The sequence below is a fragment of the Coccinella septempunctata genome, chromosome 7 (genome assembly GCF_907165205.1).
Source record: "Coccinella septempunctata chromosome 7, icCocSept1.1, whole genome shotgun sequence".
NCBI lineage: Eukaryota > Metazoa > Arthropoda > Insecta > Coleoptera > Coccinellidae > Coccinella > Coccinella septempunctata.
In genome coordinates, this window is record NC_058195.1 from 27,259,463 (window position 1) to 27,276,723 (window position 17,261).

At 39.1% G+C, this 17,261-nt stretch overlaps 1 protein-coding gene and 1 long non-coding RNA gene across 2 annotated transcripts in view; one reads left to right on the forward strand and one right to left on the reverse strand.

Moving 5' to 3' along the window:
* The window catches only part of LOC123317146 (odorant receptor 30a-like), a 73,802-nt gene that overhangs the window by 16,519 nt on the left and 40,022 nt on the right, over positions 1 to 17,261 (reverse strand). The window contains exon 3 of the mRNA XM_044903537.1: positions 12,115 to 12,270. Within this exon, the coding sequence (XP_044759472.1) occupies positions 12,115 to 12,270 (156 nt within the window). The remainder of the gene's footprint in view (positions 1 to 12,114; positions 12,271 to 17,261) is intronic.
* LOC123317147 lies at positions 3,872 to 6,264 on the forward strand. Its single transcript, XR_006538141.1, has 3 exons — positions 3,872 to 4,121; positions 4,190 to 4,305; positions 5,336 to 6,264. It is a non-coding gene; the product is annotated as an uncharacterized LOC123317147 (long non-coding RNA).

Genomic DNA, 17,261 nt, shown 5'->3' on the forward strand with positions numbered 1-17,261 from the left:
CTAAATGGAAAGTAAAATGCACCAAAAAATGGGCTCTTGTAAATTATTGAATGTATGACAATTTTAAAAGTCGAATCCCATCAAATGATATTTATGTTTGTTCAAAGTAAGCCTCAATATACTGTCTAAATATGAAAGAATCAACCATGTATCTTCCAATACTCGGTGGGTTCATAATCATAAGACAATGAATGTATGTCTAAAGGTAATATATATTTTGTTGTATTGATTTTTGTAGAATCCTGAAGAAGTCCTGTGACATGCGGCGGAAACGTAGATAAAGAATAAAAAGTGAAGACTAACATCTTGTTCCCCAACATTCCCTCCTTAACTCTTATGTACAACGATTCTTCAATACTTTACGGAATTAACCTTAACATCATTCAATACCCTCTGAATGAAACGCGCTACGTAGTGAAATGAACACCGAACAGAACTTGCGCACTGCGTGAATAAACTGGGATGTATGGTGGAACGTCCGTCGTAACTTGAATTTTGAATTGTGAATGTTATTTTCATGAAATGAGAAAAAAATATGACTGGAATTGAAAAGTATAATATCGCAAAGAATGGAAATCACCCAATATTAAGTATCTGTGCCCGAATTGGACCAATATGGAGAACTGAGAAGCAGTGGATTGTATTAATTTTCAATGATGTTCAAAAATACCTTCAAATCACCGGGTGTTGGTGGCGTTGTCGGGAGTCAATGAAACTCACACTCTGGCCAGAGTTCCACAATTACTGTTCTTTATGCCGGAAAATCTTTAAGTTTGAAATCGTTGAAAATATGAAAATGTTGAAAATGTGAAAAAATGCAGAATATATCGCACTGGAAACACAGGATAGACGCAGTCAAGAGTTTGCAATAAAGTTTTTTTGAACATGTGTATTTCGCACATATGAATTCTGTGCACACAGATTAAAGAGAAATTTGATGGCATGTATGGGGAGGAGATTGAACGAAAACGATAGGTACTTAACATTAGCTGAATGTGACTTGAAAACAATTATTTTCAATTGAAAACTATTGTATGTAAATTCAATCTTTTTTTTTTTCAAAAATCGGAAAGTGCTGGATCAACTCCACACACATCTACAGACGGCATGGCAAGCCTTGGCCAGCTTCTGAACGAACGTTTGAGGAAACGTTCACACGACATGCTTCAATACTGAGGATGCGGGCGTGGGAGGCGGCGGAACTTGGGAAATTTTTTATATGTAATATGTATTAATGTTAATTAGAAACAAAATAGTGAAGTCAGCCGATCGACGGAGGGTGGAAAATACGTCAGTCGAGCGCGTGAACTAGGGAAAAAATTTGAAAATCAAGTGATTTCATCCCGAATGAAAATATCTCCATAAGATTTCTTACATATATGGAAATATAAAAATGACGGTCAGCAGCGGGGGAAAGACCGTCAGTCAGAGCAAAAATGTATGAGCGCGCTCATGCATTTATACGGCGTGCGGAAAATTTTCAATGGTCCGACTGATGACTTTTTTCTCATTAGTTAATCAGCCTACGGATATTTTAACATTTATATTTATTAAAAATATGATTTCGATGAATATCAAACGGGTTTGTTACGATTCACCCATGATACATGTAGGTAAAGCAGCAACATCATATAACATACTTAATTATGTATATGCAATAGGCCATTCATATTTTTATTAATTCGTTATCAACATAATCAACATTCAAATAAATCGATAAGCAAAGGTAGATGTGCATGGCTCCAAAGTTGGGCGATGTATGCCGTTCGAAAGAAATGTTGGTTCAGTTCAGCCTCACAGGGCGGGAATAACAATCCGTCAATTTTTTTTTCCAAGTTAAGTGGATTGCAATCATCTTAACTGCCGTATGCTCTATTGAATGTTAACACACGAGCAGTGTTAATATCATCAATCCATATATTCTACAAACATAGCTTTCTAAGTATGTGAACAATTGATCGAGGTTACAATTGGAAATTTGCTTGGATGTACGTTGGAGACTTCCCGAGAATTTCAAATGTTTTTTTTTCCTTTACGGTAAAATGCTGAGTTTGAATTGCGTCCACTGAAGGCATGAAATCCTGGCAATGCAGAGCACAAATTTGGACCCAATGATGCAAACAATTTGGTGACATCAATGAATGTCTGATTATTGCCGGTACCAACATGCATCGAGATTTGGACGTTCTTCTCGATGAAATTCATATTTCCCAACATAATGATCAATATATCTGTATCAGAACATCGCATTGTTACATGAACATCAGATTTCAAGTGACAGACAGGGACACGTTAACAATAGATCCGATGATCGTTCAACTTTACCTTGTTCAACTTCATTTTTGTGGCATTCCATATAGTTTACGAGAACTGTTTTATTCCCAATCCACGATGCCATGTGATCAGTCAACCAATCGTCTATTAGAAATTTAACGAGCGCTTCTTTGAAATAAATGCGGTGGGTGCAGGCGTGGGAGGCGGCAGAACTTGGGGAAAAATGCGAAATTTCCAGTGATTTTATCAGGGCTGAAATTTTCTATATGTAGTATTGATGTTAATCAGAAACATAATAGTGAAGTCAGCCGATCGGCGGAGGGTGGAAAATACGTCAGTCGAGCGCGTGAACTCGGGGAAAAAATTTGAGAATCAAGTGATTTCATCTCGAATGAAAACATCTCCATATGATTTCTTACATATAGGGAAATATAAAAATGACTGCAGCTGCGTGTCTAGCGGGGGAAAGACCGTCAGTCAGAGCAAAAATGTATGAGCGCGCTCATGCATTTATACGGCGCGCGGAATTTTCAATGGTCTGACTGACGGTCTTTCCCCCGCTAGACACGCAGCTGACGGTCATTTTTATATTTTCATATATGAAGGAAATCATATGCAGGTGTTTTCTTTCGGGATGAAATTAGGTACTTGATTTTCAAATTCTTTTCCCAAGTTCACGCGCTCGATTGACGTATTTACCACCATCCGCCGATCGGCTGACTTCACTATTATGTTTCTTATTAAGATGAATATTATATATAAAAAATTTCAGCCGGGATAAAATCACTTGAAATTTCCCTTTTTTTCCCTAGTTCCGTCGCCTCCCACGCCCGCACCCATCGCTACTTGACCAGCGGACGGTCAGTTTCGTCATTTGCAATGTGACTACAACAGACAGTATTTCATTCAGCCGGAATGAAATTCCTTAAAAAAAAGCCCCTGCCTCCCGGACTACAACGGGCAGACGAGCAAAAAAATCAACGGTAACTGTGAGAAATGAACTTCAAGTTTATTTCCTTAACCCTACTCTTTTCTTCCCGTCTGGCCCCCCGTGGCCCCGTGCCCCCCCCCCCCTAAATCCGCCCTTAGATAGATAGATAGAATAGTTTATTGTGACATAAACATGAATCGCAGAGGCTGAAGCCTGTACGCGATATACAATTACTTAACATATAAACATTATTACAGTAGCCACATTTAAAATAAAATCTTATTCCGAATCAAAACCGAACCAACGAAGAAATCGACGAACTAGAAGTGTAGTATAGTATTACCAATGCATCAACCAGAGTCCAATCCGAGGTAGGCAGGAATTCCTGAGTATGAAGGTTGATTTATTATTATAAATTAATCATCGATCTGAAATATTTTCTTCCTTTTTCAGAAATCCATCCTTTCATCATATTTATTTGTTTCTGAACTGGTCTTATGTCTTTCAGGTTCTTCGGGATCATGCAATATATGCGTGGAGCTAGGTATGTGAAGCATCTTTGTCCAATTCGCTTTTCAGCTCTAGGAATCACGTGGATTATCTTACCCCTAGTTTCATACCTACTTTCGGTTTGTCTTAAAGTGAGGTGAATTTTCCTTGAACAGATGGCCGTTAATATCTGGGATACAAACAACTGGTGAGGATTCATTGCCCGTGATAAGACGTATAATACGTCCGATGGAAACAAATGGGGCTTTCCATGGATTACACGGAGCAACCATTTCTGGATCACTTCTACTCTTTTCATGTGGCATTCGTATGCTCCGCCCCAGGCAATAATTCCATACTTTATTAGCGATTGGCATAGAGCATTATATATCTGCATAAGCTTTTCTATGTCCAGATACTTTTTAAGGTATCTAAATTTGATAGAAGGCATCTGAGTTGTCTCACCAAATTGTCTATATGTATGTTCCATTTCAGGTGTCTATCGATTGTAATGCCGAGATACTTGATGGAGTCAGTTTCGGGTATTGGTGTGAAGTCGTTGACTTTCAGAGGACCCAAGTTCGGGAGACCTGACTCATAGGAAGTAAATGGTAAGTACTTTGTTTTTTTTTACGTTCATTGTTAATTTATTCATCTCAAACCATTGTTTTATTTTGGAAAGGTCTTTTTCAGTCTCGGATTTTAATTCTTGCCATGAATTTCCCTCGTACAATATGTCAGTGTCATCCGCAAAACTAATGATCTCGCCTTTCTTCTCCATTAGTAATAAACTATTCATATAAACTAAGAACAAGATTGGTCCCAACACTGTTCCTTGGGGTACTCCACATTCGATATTTCTCAGCTTACTAGAAGAATCATTTATTTTTACAAATTGGACCCTATCAGTTAAATAGTTTTTCAATAATTCATATGATTTACCCCGAAAGCCATTTCGGTAGAGTTTATCTAAAAGTTTTTTGTGTGAAACAGTGTCGAAGGCCTTTTCAAGGTCTACAAAGACACACAGACCTGTTTTCCCACTATCTAGTCAACCATAAATCTTTCCCATCATTCTCCTAATTGCATCCTCGGTTGATTTACCTTCTCTGAACCCGTACTGGTGTTCAGAAAGAACCTCATTTTTTTCTAGGAACTTGACAATTCTCACCTTCAATAATTTCTCTAGAATTTTAGCTACATTCGATATAAGGCATATCGGTCTATAATTTGTCATCTTGTCCTTTTCTCCTGATTTGAAAATTGGTTTGATGACCCCCACTTTGAAAATTCTGGGAATTTTAGCTGTTTCAAAACACATATTCGTCATTAACACAAGGGGTTCTACTATTTCTTCTTGGATGTTTTTCAGAAGTTCTGGTCTAATTCCATCAACTCCAGGAGATCCTCCGTTTTTTAGTGATTCTATCACCTCCTTCACTTCCTTTGGAGTTGTCGGGAATAGAAAAAATGTTTCATTACAAAGAATTTCACACTCTTTCTTCTCTGAAGTATATGGTATCTTATCTGCTAGCTTTTTACCTACTTCGTTGTAATATTTGCCGAACTCCTCTACAATTTGTTCCGTGTTTGTTACTTCCTGTCCTTCATTATTAATAATAGATTTTATTTCTGTTTCAGGTTTGGATCTGCCGCAGAGGTTATCCACGTAAGACCAAAGGGATTTTGTTGTTGAAGTGTATTTCGCGACAAAGGTGTTCATGTAATCTCTTTTAGCGTTCCTGATCAACTTGTGTAAAATATTTCTGTATCTTGTATATTGTTGTTTCAACTCGATATTAAAATCATGTTCCACCATTTCCTTGTATAAATTGTTTTTCCTGTTTATGGCTTTAAGTAATCCTTGAGTGATCCAGTCGCTTTTCCCAGATTTCCTATGGCTCAGCCTAATTTTTGTTGTATGTTTCTGTGTGTAATGCCTTATAAGATCAATAAACAATTCTGCGAATGAGTCTACATCTTTATTCTTCATCAAAACGTGCCAATCAATTCCCTTTAAATCATTTCTTAATTGCTGATAATTAATATAAGTTTTGTATCTAATTACTCTTTCGGGAGTTTTTTCTTTCAGGTTGAGGCATAAACTAATTGTATAGTGATCAGTGATTCCCGTACGAACAATGAACGATCTACTCTGGTCTACAACAGATTGTCGACATCCCAGAAATATATGGTCTAGGCAACTACCACTAGAAGGCCTAGTTATATCATTTATATATGATTTGTATCCAAAAAAACTAAAAACATTCATGTATTCATCAACTATTTCATTGTTCGTTAAAAGATCAATGTTAATATCTCCTACAACTAAATGATAATCCCACATACTCTTATTACCTGTTGTTTCAATGTAGTCCGACAAATCTCTATTAAACTTTTTTGGACATCCTTTTGGTGAACGATAGATTCCTGTTATTTTAAGTTTTTTATTTTCAAATACAAGGTCTAATTCCACCGCTTTAATTTCTCCAATACTTATTACATTTCCGTTGAACATCAAATCGTTCCGGACATACACCACAACCCCATCATTTTTGTTACAAGCTCCATAACTGTACATACATGTGTATCCTTCGATTTTATAAAGATCCACGTTTCCTACCATGAAAATTTCTGTTAAAACAATTACATGAAATTCATCTGCATATGTTCTCAACACTAGTTTGACCTCGTCAAAATTCTTGTCGATACTTCTTATATTATTGTGAATGATTTTGAATTTTGATTACATGTTATAAGCCTCTAGGTCCCCAACATAATCTATATATTCTGCCTTATATGTTTCCCCTTCAAAATCCCTCAAGAATTGATCCATTATATACAATTAAACCTAAAATCGATGAAACAAATGGAGTTTACCTCGGTTTTCTAGCCTCCCTTCTTTCCTTTTCTTCCGCTGTTACTAGTTTTTTGCTCTTTCTTGGCACTACCACTCCCCGAAGACTGCTTTGTTTCTGCTGTTACCAGTTTTTGTTCTTTCTTGGCACTACCACTCCCCGAAGACTGTGATCTCGTTCGGCTCTTTATTTCCCAGTCCTTGGTTCTTTCCAGCACCTGGTTGATCGTTGAAATCTCCTTGCTAATCTTTGAGCCCTCTTCCAATGTCAAGTGTTCGTGTTCAGTTAACATCTGTGTAAAACGGGTTATGGGGGCCGGGCTATTAGGTGCGCTGCTTACTAAATCGGTTGGTATGTTTGATGGACCTTCTTCAAGATGAGCCTGTGGTCCCAATCCAGTTTGATCCTTCAGTTGCTCCACAGAAAATTTCTCGCCATCCACAATCCGGAACCTCCGCCAAATGTATGCCCTTTGATTGTTCGCTCTTGCCACGTTCATTTGTTGGCGCAGTATTTTGAGATCGTTACGATCCTCTTCACAAAGGTCTTCGTTTATGTAAACACGGGATCCCTTCAATTTATGTCGGTTCTCTATAACTTTAGACTTGGCCAGAAAAGATATAAATTCGATTTTTATGACTGGTTTAGTTTTTCCCAATCTGTATATATTATTCACTTCTGTTTCTAGCAGATTGATGATTAAAAGGGCATTCAGTTTGGAGACAACGTAATTTACCAAACTAGAACCATTAGGTTCCAAACCAGAGATTATAATATTATTCTTCAACGACCTTCTCTTTATCTCCAATATTTCTCTTTCTACTCTGGAGAGTCTCACTTCACAGTTTTTCAATCTTTCATCCGTGTCAACCCTCACCTGCTTTATCTCTTATTATTATTATTATTATTATTTATTGTTGAAGAGTAGAGGTAAAAACCTATAAACTCACTAGCTTACAAAAATTAAAAAAAAAAGTAATATTCCACCAATAAAGACATAAAAAAAAGAACACTTCACAAATTACTCCCACAAAGCTTCCAACGATCGTAGCGGTTTTTGAAGTTGTTTACACTGCTGGACTCAACCACCGATCTGGGCAAACCATTCCACTGATCGAAGACCCTGTTCGACAGAAAGTTTTGACGTACAGTAGTCCTAAAAGGTTCCTTGGCCAGCTTATGAGGATGTCCTCGTAGATTACCTCTATTGAACCTGTACAGATGACGCAGATCGACTCCGAATTTATTATTAATGGCACGGTAAGTCACTATCAAGTCGCCTCTCGCACGACGATCCTCAAACGATCCCAAGCCAAAAATTCGCAGCCTGGCAGCATAGTCCGGTCGACTGTGGGCAGAAAAAGGAATCCTAGTGCACCACCTCTGGACCGACTCAAGTAGACTGCTATCACTCTGAAGAGTCACCCACCAAGCAGGACCGGCGTATTCTAGAACTGGTCTCACGTAGCTTTCGTATAACAATTTCATTGTCTGGATGCTGCAGGAACTGAAAGATCTTTGAAGCATGTAAGTTATTCTTTTAGCTTTAGCACAGACAGATGAGATATGGTGTGACCAGTCCAGATTTGGAGTGACAATCAGCCCTAAGTCTCTCTGCATCTCAACTACGTTGAGAGTCCTTCCAGCAAGTGTGTACGGTATATGAGGGTTTCCCCTTCCCATGTGCAAGACAGAACACTTGTCAATGTTGAGTGGCAACAACCAGTCCCTCGTCCACTGAACGATAGCATCGAGATCGAGCTGCAGCTGATTGATATTTAATGACGGTACTCCGTATATTTTAGTGTCATCGGCATACAACAGGCACTTGGATCCAATAAAACCAGGAAAGTCGGCCGTATAGAGTAGAAAAAGGATAGGTCCAAGAACCGATCCCTGCGGCACACCACTTAGCACATCCGCCGCCGTCGATGAGAAATCTCTGCCAACCCTAACCTTAAAAGTCCTTTGACTTAAAAAAGATTTTATCCAGAGTAACAAGCGGCCACGTATTCCAAGGTGTTCTAATTTTTTGAGCAATTGTTTGTGAGGTACACGGTCGAAAGCTTTCGAAAAGTCTAGATATATGACATCTATTGGAATTCCCTTGTCGAGCGCTCCACTCCAATCGTTTACTGCAGAAAGGAGATTAGTGAGGGTTGATCGACCTGGAACGAAACCGTGTTGTTCTTTTGGGATTAAGTGGTTAGAATCAGCAAACTCCAAAATTTGATCTGCCAATATACGCTCGAATACCTTGGCGACTGTTGAGACCAAACTTATGGGCCGATAATTGGTGGGCAAGGTCTTATCTCCACCCTTGTGAATCGGAGTTACAATTGCTGATCGCCAATCAGATGGTAATGTAGAAGTTTGGAAAGATCGCTCGAAAAGAAGGCATAGAGGCTTTGCGAAACTCTTGGAACAACGAGAAAGTAAAAGCGGTGTGATCCCATCGGCACCTGGAGCAGAGGAAACATCCAGATCCGATAAATGACTTTCCACAAGTTCTTCAGAAAAGATTACATCGTCCAAGTCGAAAGGACAGCGAGGGGAGTTAACTGGAGGTATGCTGGAAGTAATCGAGAGAGAGAAGTGGGAAACAAATGAATCAGCAAGAACATTAGCAGACTCGAGTGTACTTGAACAAAGATTGCCGGAGCCATCACGAACTACCGGGATAGAGATCTTGCCATTGAGACTGCTACGCACATACTTGAAAAATCTTTTTCTATTGCTGGGTTTAGCAAGGTTATGCTCGAACTGTTTTTTGGAGGATGAAATTAAAGAAGATACGTAATTGGAGTAACGTCGATGATTCTGATAATCTGCTATGCTGCCACCTCGAATAAAACGTTGCCATAGACCCCGTTTGATCTTTAAGGCCCTAACAATATCCCCGCTGATCCAAGGCTTCAATGGGTTATGCTCGGAAGTGATCCAGTTTGTATTATTAGCAACCACACTATCCACGATTCTCAGAAACTGGGTCCACATATCATCCACACCACTGCAATCCTGAAAAGTATCAGACCAATCTACATTTAGTAGATCTGCAGAAACCTGTTCGTAGTTTATTTTCTTGTATTTTTTGTCCTGCAAGCTTGGAAGTATGTCGTTATAAAATTGCAATTGCGTCATCAGCAGAACATGGTCAGATTTACCGAGAGGAGGCAGGTATTGTATATCAGATAAAAGATCAGGATCAGAAGTAATGAAAAGATCTAAAGTAGAAGGTACTTGACCCTGTCTATATCTAGTTGGTTGAAAAATCACTTGTTGAAGTCCTGAATTCAACAGTAATTCAGCAAAAGGAAAAGACGGTGAACCAGAAGGTGGGAGCGTGGTCATTGGCCACCCAATATCAGGGCAGTTGAAGTCACCAGCTATCAAAATATTACGACGTGAGATAGAAATTTCTCTCAGAAACTCAACGAGTGCCATGTCACTCGTACTTGGTCTAGGCCTATAAATGCATGCCAGCGTAAAGGAAATGTTGGAATTGGAGATGTCAATGAAGAGATTGTCAACACCTGACCAGTCTTTATGGAAAGTGGAAATTTTGAATGCGTTGACAATAGAGTTGTTCAGATAGACACATACTCCGCCATATCCAACTGTACGAACACTATCCTGACGAAAAATGGTGTAACCAGGAATGTGACAAATAGAATCGGTAACTGAGGAATGTAGCCAAGTCTCCGTTATCAATAAAATCGAGGGTTTGTGGGTGTGAACAATGGACAGAAGTTCACTAAACTTGGACAGCAAAGATTGAGCATTGGTGTAGATTACAGGCCAAGTGGTTAGCGTGGGCGGTTTTTTGAAGAAGATAATTTCTTGGATTTTTCATCCGTGACTATAGTCGGCTTTCCTTTAAGATATCTTATAGTCAAATGCTCCTCCCCCTGCTCACTTCTGCTCCTCAGATCTTTTCGGACCTCATCCAGTTCATCCAACTGCTTCCTCGTCATGTCACTCCGAACAATCACCTCACGAAACTGCGCGCTGCCATGCAGGGATTTTTTATTACGGAGAATCCTCCTGACAGTCTCACTATTGGAGAAAGAAACCTTCAACCACCTTGGTTTATCAGAAATCTTGCCTGGTATACGTTTGAACTGTGTCATGAATTCACTAGCAGCCGGATGTACGTGATCTATAACGGCTTTAACGTTTCTCTCATCCTCCGTGCTCTCTGTTAGATTGAGCAGCAAAATGTTGTGCGATTTTTCTATGCGATCGACAATCTCAGGAACATCCACAGATGCAGCAGCAGATGGGGCAAGACTCAACCGGGACTCCAGAGAAAGTATCCTCTCAGATGTAGATTGGAGATCCCCCCGCAGCCCACCCTGAGACTCCTGCAGAGCCGAGACATCGGACCGAAGAGCTGAAAGACACTGTTGATGATTCGAAAGCAATTCTGTATGTTCATTAATAGATTTTGAGCAAGAGGCAAGCTGCGTGAGGATCTCATTCTGACGCCCCTCCATGCGATGTACGCTAGCAGCAACCTCACCAATACGGCTCATCATCTGATGGAAATGTTCTAAGGTGAGTGGAGAACTATCCGTGGCCGAAGACAAAGATAACGATTCAGGATTGGTCGGAGAGGAGACTGGATGGGTTCCAGCAGAATTACTCCTCAGTCTGCGCTCCCTAGACAAGCAGGCCGGACATGTCCAAACCTCACCTCTTTCCCGAAGAAAGTCGACTTCCCCAGAGGTGAGATCTTCTCTTAACTTTTCAAGTTCCTCCTTGATTGTGTTAGTTTGTCTGGCAAATTCAGTTTTTAAAAATCTCCCCAGTTCATCATTTACTGCCATCCTTCCTTTTCGATATCTTGACGTGTATGTTACGCTTTATACTTCTTGCTTGTGATACCCACAAGATGTTGTGTGATAAGCGGGATATCTCAGGATGAATGATAAATTCCACCCAAATAACCGTGAATTGACGCAAAAAAAATGCAATCTCTTTGGGAATCACTCAGTCAATATTTCAATTCTCCACTTGGATTTCCTCTCTTATAGTTTCCACTGATATTTAAGATATATTCCGTCGTTAATTCACGAAATAACATGGAGCGCTCGAATTCACAACTACTCATATGGCTACTTCGATAACGAACCTTGGATGAATACATTGCAAATATCACAAATAGACAAATATCTCGGGAATCAAAAGATGTATCATTGATTAATGAAAGTGAGTCCGCATTGTCCACATAATTTGCATATCCAGAAGAGAACGAAAATGAGAAAGAGTGCCTAAAATTCTCCTTATTTTCCTGGAAATTTGAAAATTGTACCATAAATCGGGTGAATTATATAAAAATATAAAATTCCAGATATTGATGCTCTTATTATTCAGGGTATTCAAAAACAATTCTGTATTATTGCATAGTTTGAAGTTTTCAATAATCAAGGAATGGATTGACCTTTTTATGATCATGAGTAAAAAACAGTTGAAAAACGTGACAGAAATAATATAATATACGTATTAGAAATCAATCACGGCTATCATCCTCAATGTTGTTTATTTTTCATTCATACGAACCTTCAAGAAAAGCTCCATATCAACGAAGAAAAATGGACCTACTGTAACACCCAATGGTTTCTGAGATCGTTTCATCATCAGAATCAGTAATTTTCTTGTTTTATTGTCAGCTTCGTACCAATTACTCTCATATATGGAGGTAGAGATTGATCCGCTCTGAAAAATAACAGATAGGTAAATATGTATATGGATATTTGCATTTGAAAAATTTTTGTGCATACTGAATGAATTGAAGTTTCATGAGAATATTCGCACAAAAGTATAGGGTGGTTTGGTGGTTTCAGAGCTTCTGGCTTAAATGAGTGGAAAAAGTTCGCTTCAATTATGAATAGGATTGAATAAGAATAAATTAGTTTAAAATATCCCCATGTATGATTGCGTTCAACGAAAAAAACAATAAATTCAATAAATTTGAAGATATAAAATCTCCAATTGAAGAATTGATCTACATTATATCGTTACAAATCTAACAGTATATCTCGAAAATTTCATCCTTGAACTTGAATTTGGTTCGTCCCTTCTACTAGGTGGGAAATTATTGAAATATCTCAACGAGCTAGTCTAGGATTTTTTGTTGACTTTCTACCGTGTTGATTTTTTCAAACAAATATTCCAATGTTTGTTCTCGGAAATGAAGATTGGATTGAGCAGTATTCAATATGAATGTCTGATAGAACTGTTGAGAACTGTTGTTTTCCCGAAATTTTCGCTAATATGATCGAATAGTCCTGAGTGCATCTTGTGTTTTTTTATAGTCTGATGTATTCTCTCACTTGTGAAATTCTACAGCATAATATCACATTCTGATTAAACTTTGGAAACTGCCTGATAAATGGCTCATATTGACTTCGGTAAGGCATTTTTCGTAACAGACTAACAACAAGTTGAACACAGCTTATTATTAAGATCCTCCAAATTTTCACCCCAATTCACTGTGTGCTTAGGAACTTATCGGCTTTTCCAATTACATTTCCCCATTCGCCGGTACATTTATAAATGAGTTATTAACAGCAGAAACGAATCTCAAGAAACTGATTTCACTTATTTTCAAGATTCAAGAATACTTACTCATTAGTTTGATTGCGTACCAACTTATATACGCATTTTTCTGTTTGAGTTTATACGTTTTCCAAACCTCAACTCTTGTTACTTAGGTAATAATAATAATAATAATAATATACACAATAAACACGATAAACATCACCCCAAAAGCTCAATAGAACGGACAGAGCTGCCACGACATCTTGGGGGTAGAGGAATTGTTGATTTGTCCAACCGTATGACCCAGGAAATTGAAGAACTTCGAAAATATTTTCTGAGCAAGGCCACTTCATCAGAACTCCATCAAGTAGTTTGTGTTGCTGATACTTCTACACCGTTAAAGCTATAGCAGGACAACTTGGAAACCGTCGAACACTCTGCAGAAAGTAAAATGCAGAAACTGATTGGCAAACCTTTGCATGGGAGGCACCAGAACGAGGTCAACCATGATTACGTCGACATATCTGCGTCGAACTACTGGTTGACTTCCGGAAGGTTGTTTCCTGAGACAGGGGGCTTCATGCTCGCCATCCAGGATCAGGTGATTCCAACAAGGAACTACATGAAATATATCGCCAAGGATGCCTCAGTGGCGGATGATAGCTGTCGTTATGGCTGTGCGACACATGAAACTATCCAGCACATCACCGGAGGATGTCAGAAGTTCGCGGGCGCGGAGTACAAAAATAGACATGATGCCGTTGCCAAGATTCTTCACCAAGAATTGGCACTAAAAAACCAACTTCTAAGTTGGAAAAAGGTTCCTTATTACAATTACCATCCGGATGCTGTATTGGAAAATGAACATCACAGGCTATACTGGGATCGCACGGTTCTCACAGACCGAAAAATAACCCACAATAGACCAGACCTCATATTGCTCAATAAGGATGAGGACAGAGCACTATTCATCGATGTGGCGATTCCAAATAATAACAATCTTCTAGATAGGCACACTGAAAAAATTTCAAAGTACAGAGATCTCGAGGAGCAAACCAGGAGACAGTGGAAGCTGAAAGATGTCATGACCATCCCTATTGTCATATCATCCACAGGCCTGATACCGAAGAAACTACTAGAGAACTTGAGGAAACTTCAGTTAGACGAAAATATCTATAGAGTCATGCAGAAGGCGGTAGAGTCATTCGGGGCAACTGTGCGCACTTTTGCCTCTCAAGCTATACCTTGTTCCAAATGATGAGGCTAGGAAAATTAAAACATATTCATAAGTTAGAGAATTTTCTAATCTATAAAAAAACATCAAAAAGCCAACAAACAAAAACGTTTTCTTTCCGCAAAAAGAAATTTAATGGTGAAAGTCGGAGTGCGTTCACATGCCCCGTATTGCGGGTAAGTACGCGCACCCTCACGGGGTAAGTGAACGCAGTGCCTAGTGAACCACACAATCAAAACAAATTACAAAATAATGACATCAAAATGTTACAATATTGGAGAAATGCTGTTTATTGTCAATACAAAAGCGCCTTTTTATAAGCACTGCATTATTGTTCGTGCCACTGAACTAATGCCCATATAATGTATCTATCCCACACTTACACGCGCGCACTTTCCCCAGTAAGCCAAAATTTCTTATAGAGTTAAGCATCTAAGAGAACCTAAAATTTTTTATTATATATTCAGATCAATATGCCCATGATCGAATAAAATATTGTTGAACACTGTCGGACTCGGAACTTGGACCTGGCAGAATTTGCAGAGATGCTTAAATTTAACAAGAAAACTAGTGAATTTGATTGATTGCAAATAAAAAGTTAACGAAACGTCGCACGTCGCACTCCTATGAAAAACTAATTTGGGGATTCTGCGCCCTTGCTTCACCCAAATGAACCCCTCTTTCATACATTGCAAAGTCGAGATATACGCACTGCGCACACTTACCCACTGCGCTCAGTTACCCCGAATGACTCTACTGCTCGGAACGGCGAGAACTGTACGCAAGTACATGGGGAATGCAGAGGAACACCGTCTGCTCCGACAGGAAGTGCGGGTGGAGCAGAAATCCAACCTACAGCAGGGAGGCGAGGAGCGACCCGAACCCGACCACCACCACGAGCCCGAAAACCTGGAAAGGGCTCAAACAGAGCTTAATCCCTTTGATATCTGAGATATCTGGGATGAGTGAATTTTCCTCAGGGGAGGAGTGTGAAAGCCGCAAGGCTAAAGTCATAATAAATCTTTATTTCACCCAACAGGAAAATCCCAATTATAGGGTAAAGTATTACATATAACGTGTTACAGTTCGGCCAATCACTTTATAGAAATATAAGCATAAGAATAAAAGGCAAAAACAATATGCAACCCACGCTCAGAAAAAACCCGAAACCGAAATATAACGAAATAAAATGTCAACTCTCAAATCAACACAAATTCAAACACTCAACCTAACCGAACACATTCACCTCTAGTCTGTCAGCACTTCGGCATATTTGTACGAGTAGGCAAATGAAACACAATTGAAGATCTTGTCACCAATCTTGGTACGTTGAACGTTACTTCAGATACTAAATAGGGGGCGTCTATTCTGATAAATCCGCTCCACGCTCAGGAAACCTACCAGTACGCCTGAATGTTACATATTTGAAAAACTTCCTATGTATGCGCTCCATTGGTACAAGATGACTGTTGTAGATGGGAAAACAGATCAAGTTAGCATACGCTAGTTTACTGACCACGTATGTGAAGTGAAGGCTTCTGAGAATCGATAGATCTTCAAACTCCGAAGTGGATCTGAGTACAAATCCCAATGTTCTGCTAGCCTTAGCACATATTTCCTCAATGTGCGGAACGAAACTGAATGTGGTTTCAAACAAGACTCCTAGATCATGAACTTGATCCCTTACATTTATGAACGTGTCATCTATATGATAGTTGAAGGCAACTGGTTGTGATTTCTTCGTGAATGTGACCTTAAAACACTTCTCCATGTTCAGTATCAGCTTGTTACGCAAACACCACTCGTGAATATATTCTAAGCATGTCTGAACAGTTATGAGTCTAAAGCATTAAGTATCCTCAGGTAGATCTTGAAGTCATAAGCAAACGCTAACACTGGACATCTTAGGGGGGTAAGAAGATCGTTTATATAGATTATAAACAACAGTTGCCCCAAATTGGACCCCTGCGGCACGCCACATGGGAGAATGTTGTTGTTGTTGTTGAATGTACTCAAATGATCTGAAACCGTTGTAAAATACATAATTTACTCTTCCCTTCAAATATGACTTCAAGAGTCTCACATATGCAGGACTGAGACCAAAGGATGATAGTTTTCTCAGAATAATATCATGATCAACCGAATCAAAAGCTCGCGATTAATCAGTATATACCACATCAACCTGTGAACTGTGAAATCGTCGCCAAGTTTGTCACAGTAGATCTTCCTTTTATAAATCCATGCTGCCGATTAGAAATATATGAGATGACGTTAAAATAAATATGTTTATGTAATATTTCCTCGTAAACCTCAGCAAAATTAGACAGAATCGAAATTGGTCTGTAATTATCAACCTGCGATTTGTCTCCCTTCTTGAATATATGTACCACACGTGTTCCATGGCTGATGCAAAAGTTTCGAGTTGAAAGGCAGATATGTCAGGCGGCACATAGATCACACAAATAATGAACGGAGAGGGAACAGTACCCCGGCACAACACGATATCCACAAGTGGAACAAGGTCCCTGAGGAACTTATTTTCGAGTTATTCAAAATATATGCTGTAAGAAGACGCAAGTAAGACGCCACCACCACGAGATCTATTAACATTATAAAATTGTCTATCACCCCGAATAATGCTATAGCCTGGTGGACAAATTTCACCATCAAGAACAGACTCACTGAGCCAAGTCTCACTCACACTTATTACGTCATATGAAAACTCACACAACGATTTGAAAAACAGCGGTAGTTTGGTATTGAGTCCTCTAGTATTTTGATAAAACAATGATATAAACTGTGATTGATTTTGAACACACCTAGAGGCCATTTTAGCTGGGATAGACCAGTTGGTGGGACTCAGTTTTCCGACGCAGAACTGACGGCTGTTGGCACACCACCTATATACCTTATTCTCAAGTTCGACTCACCC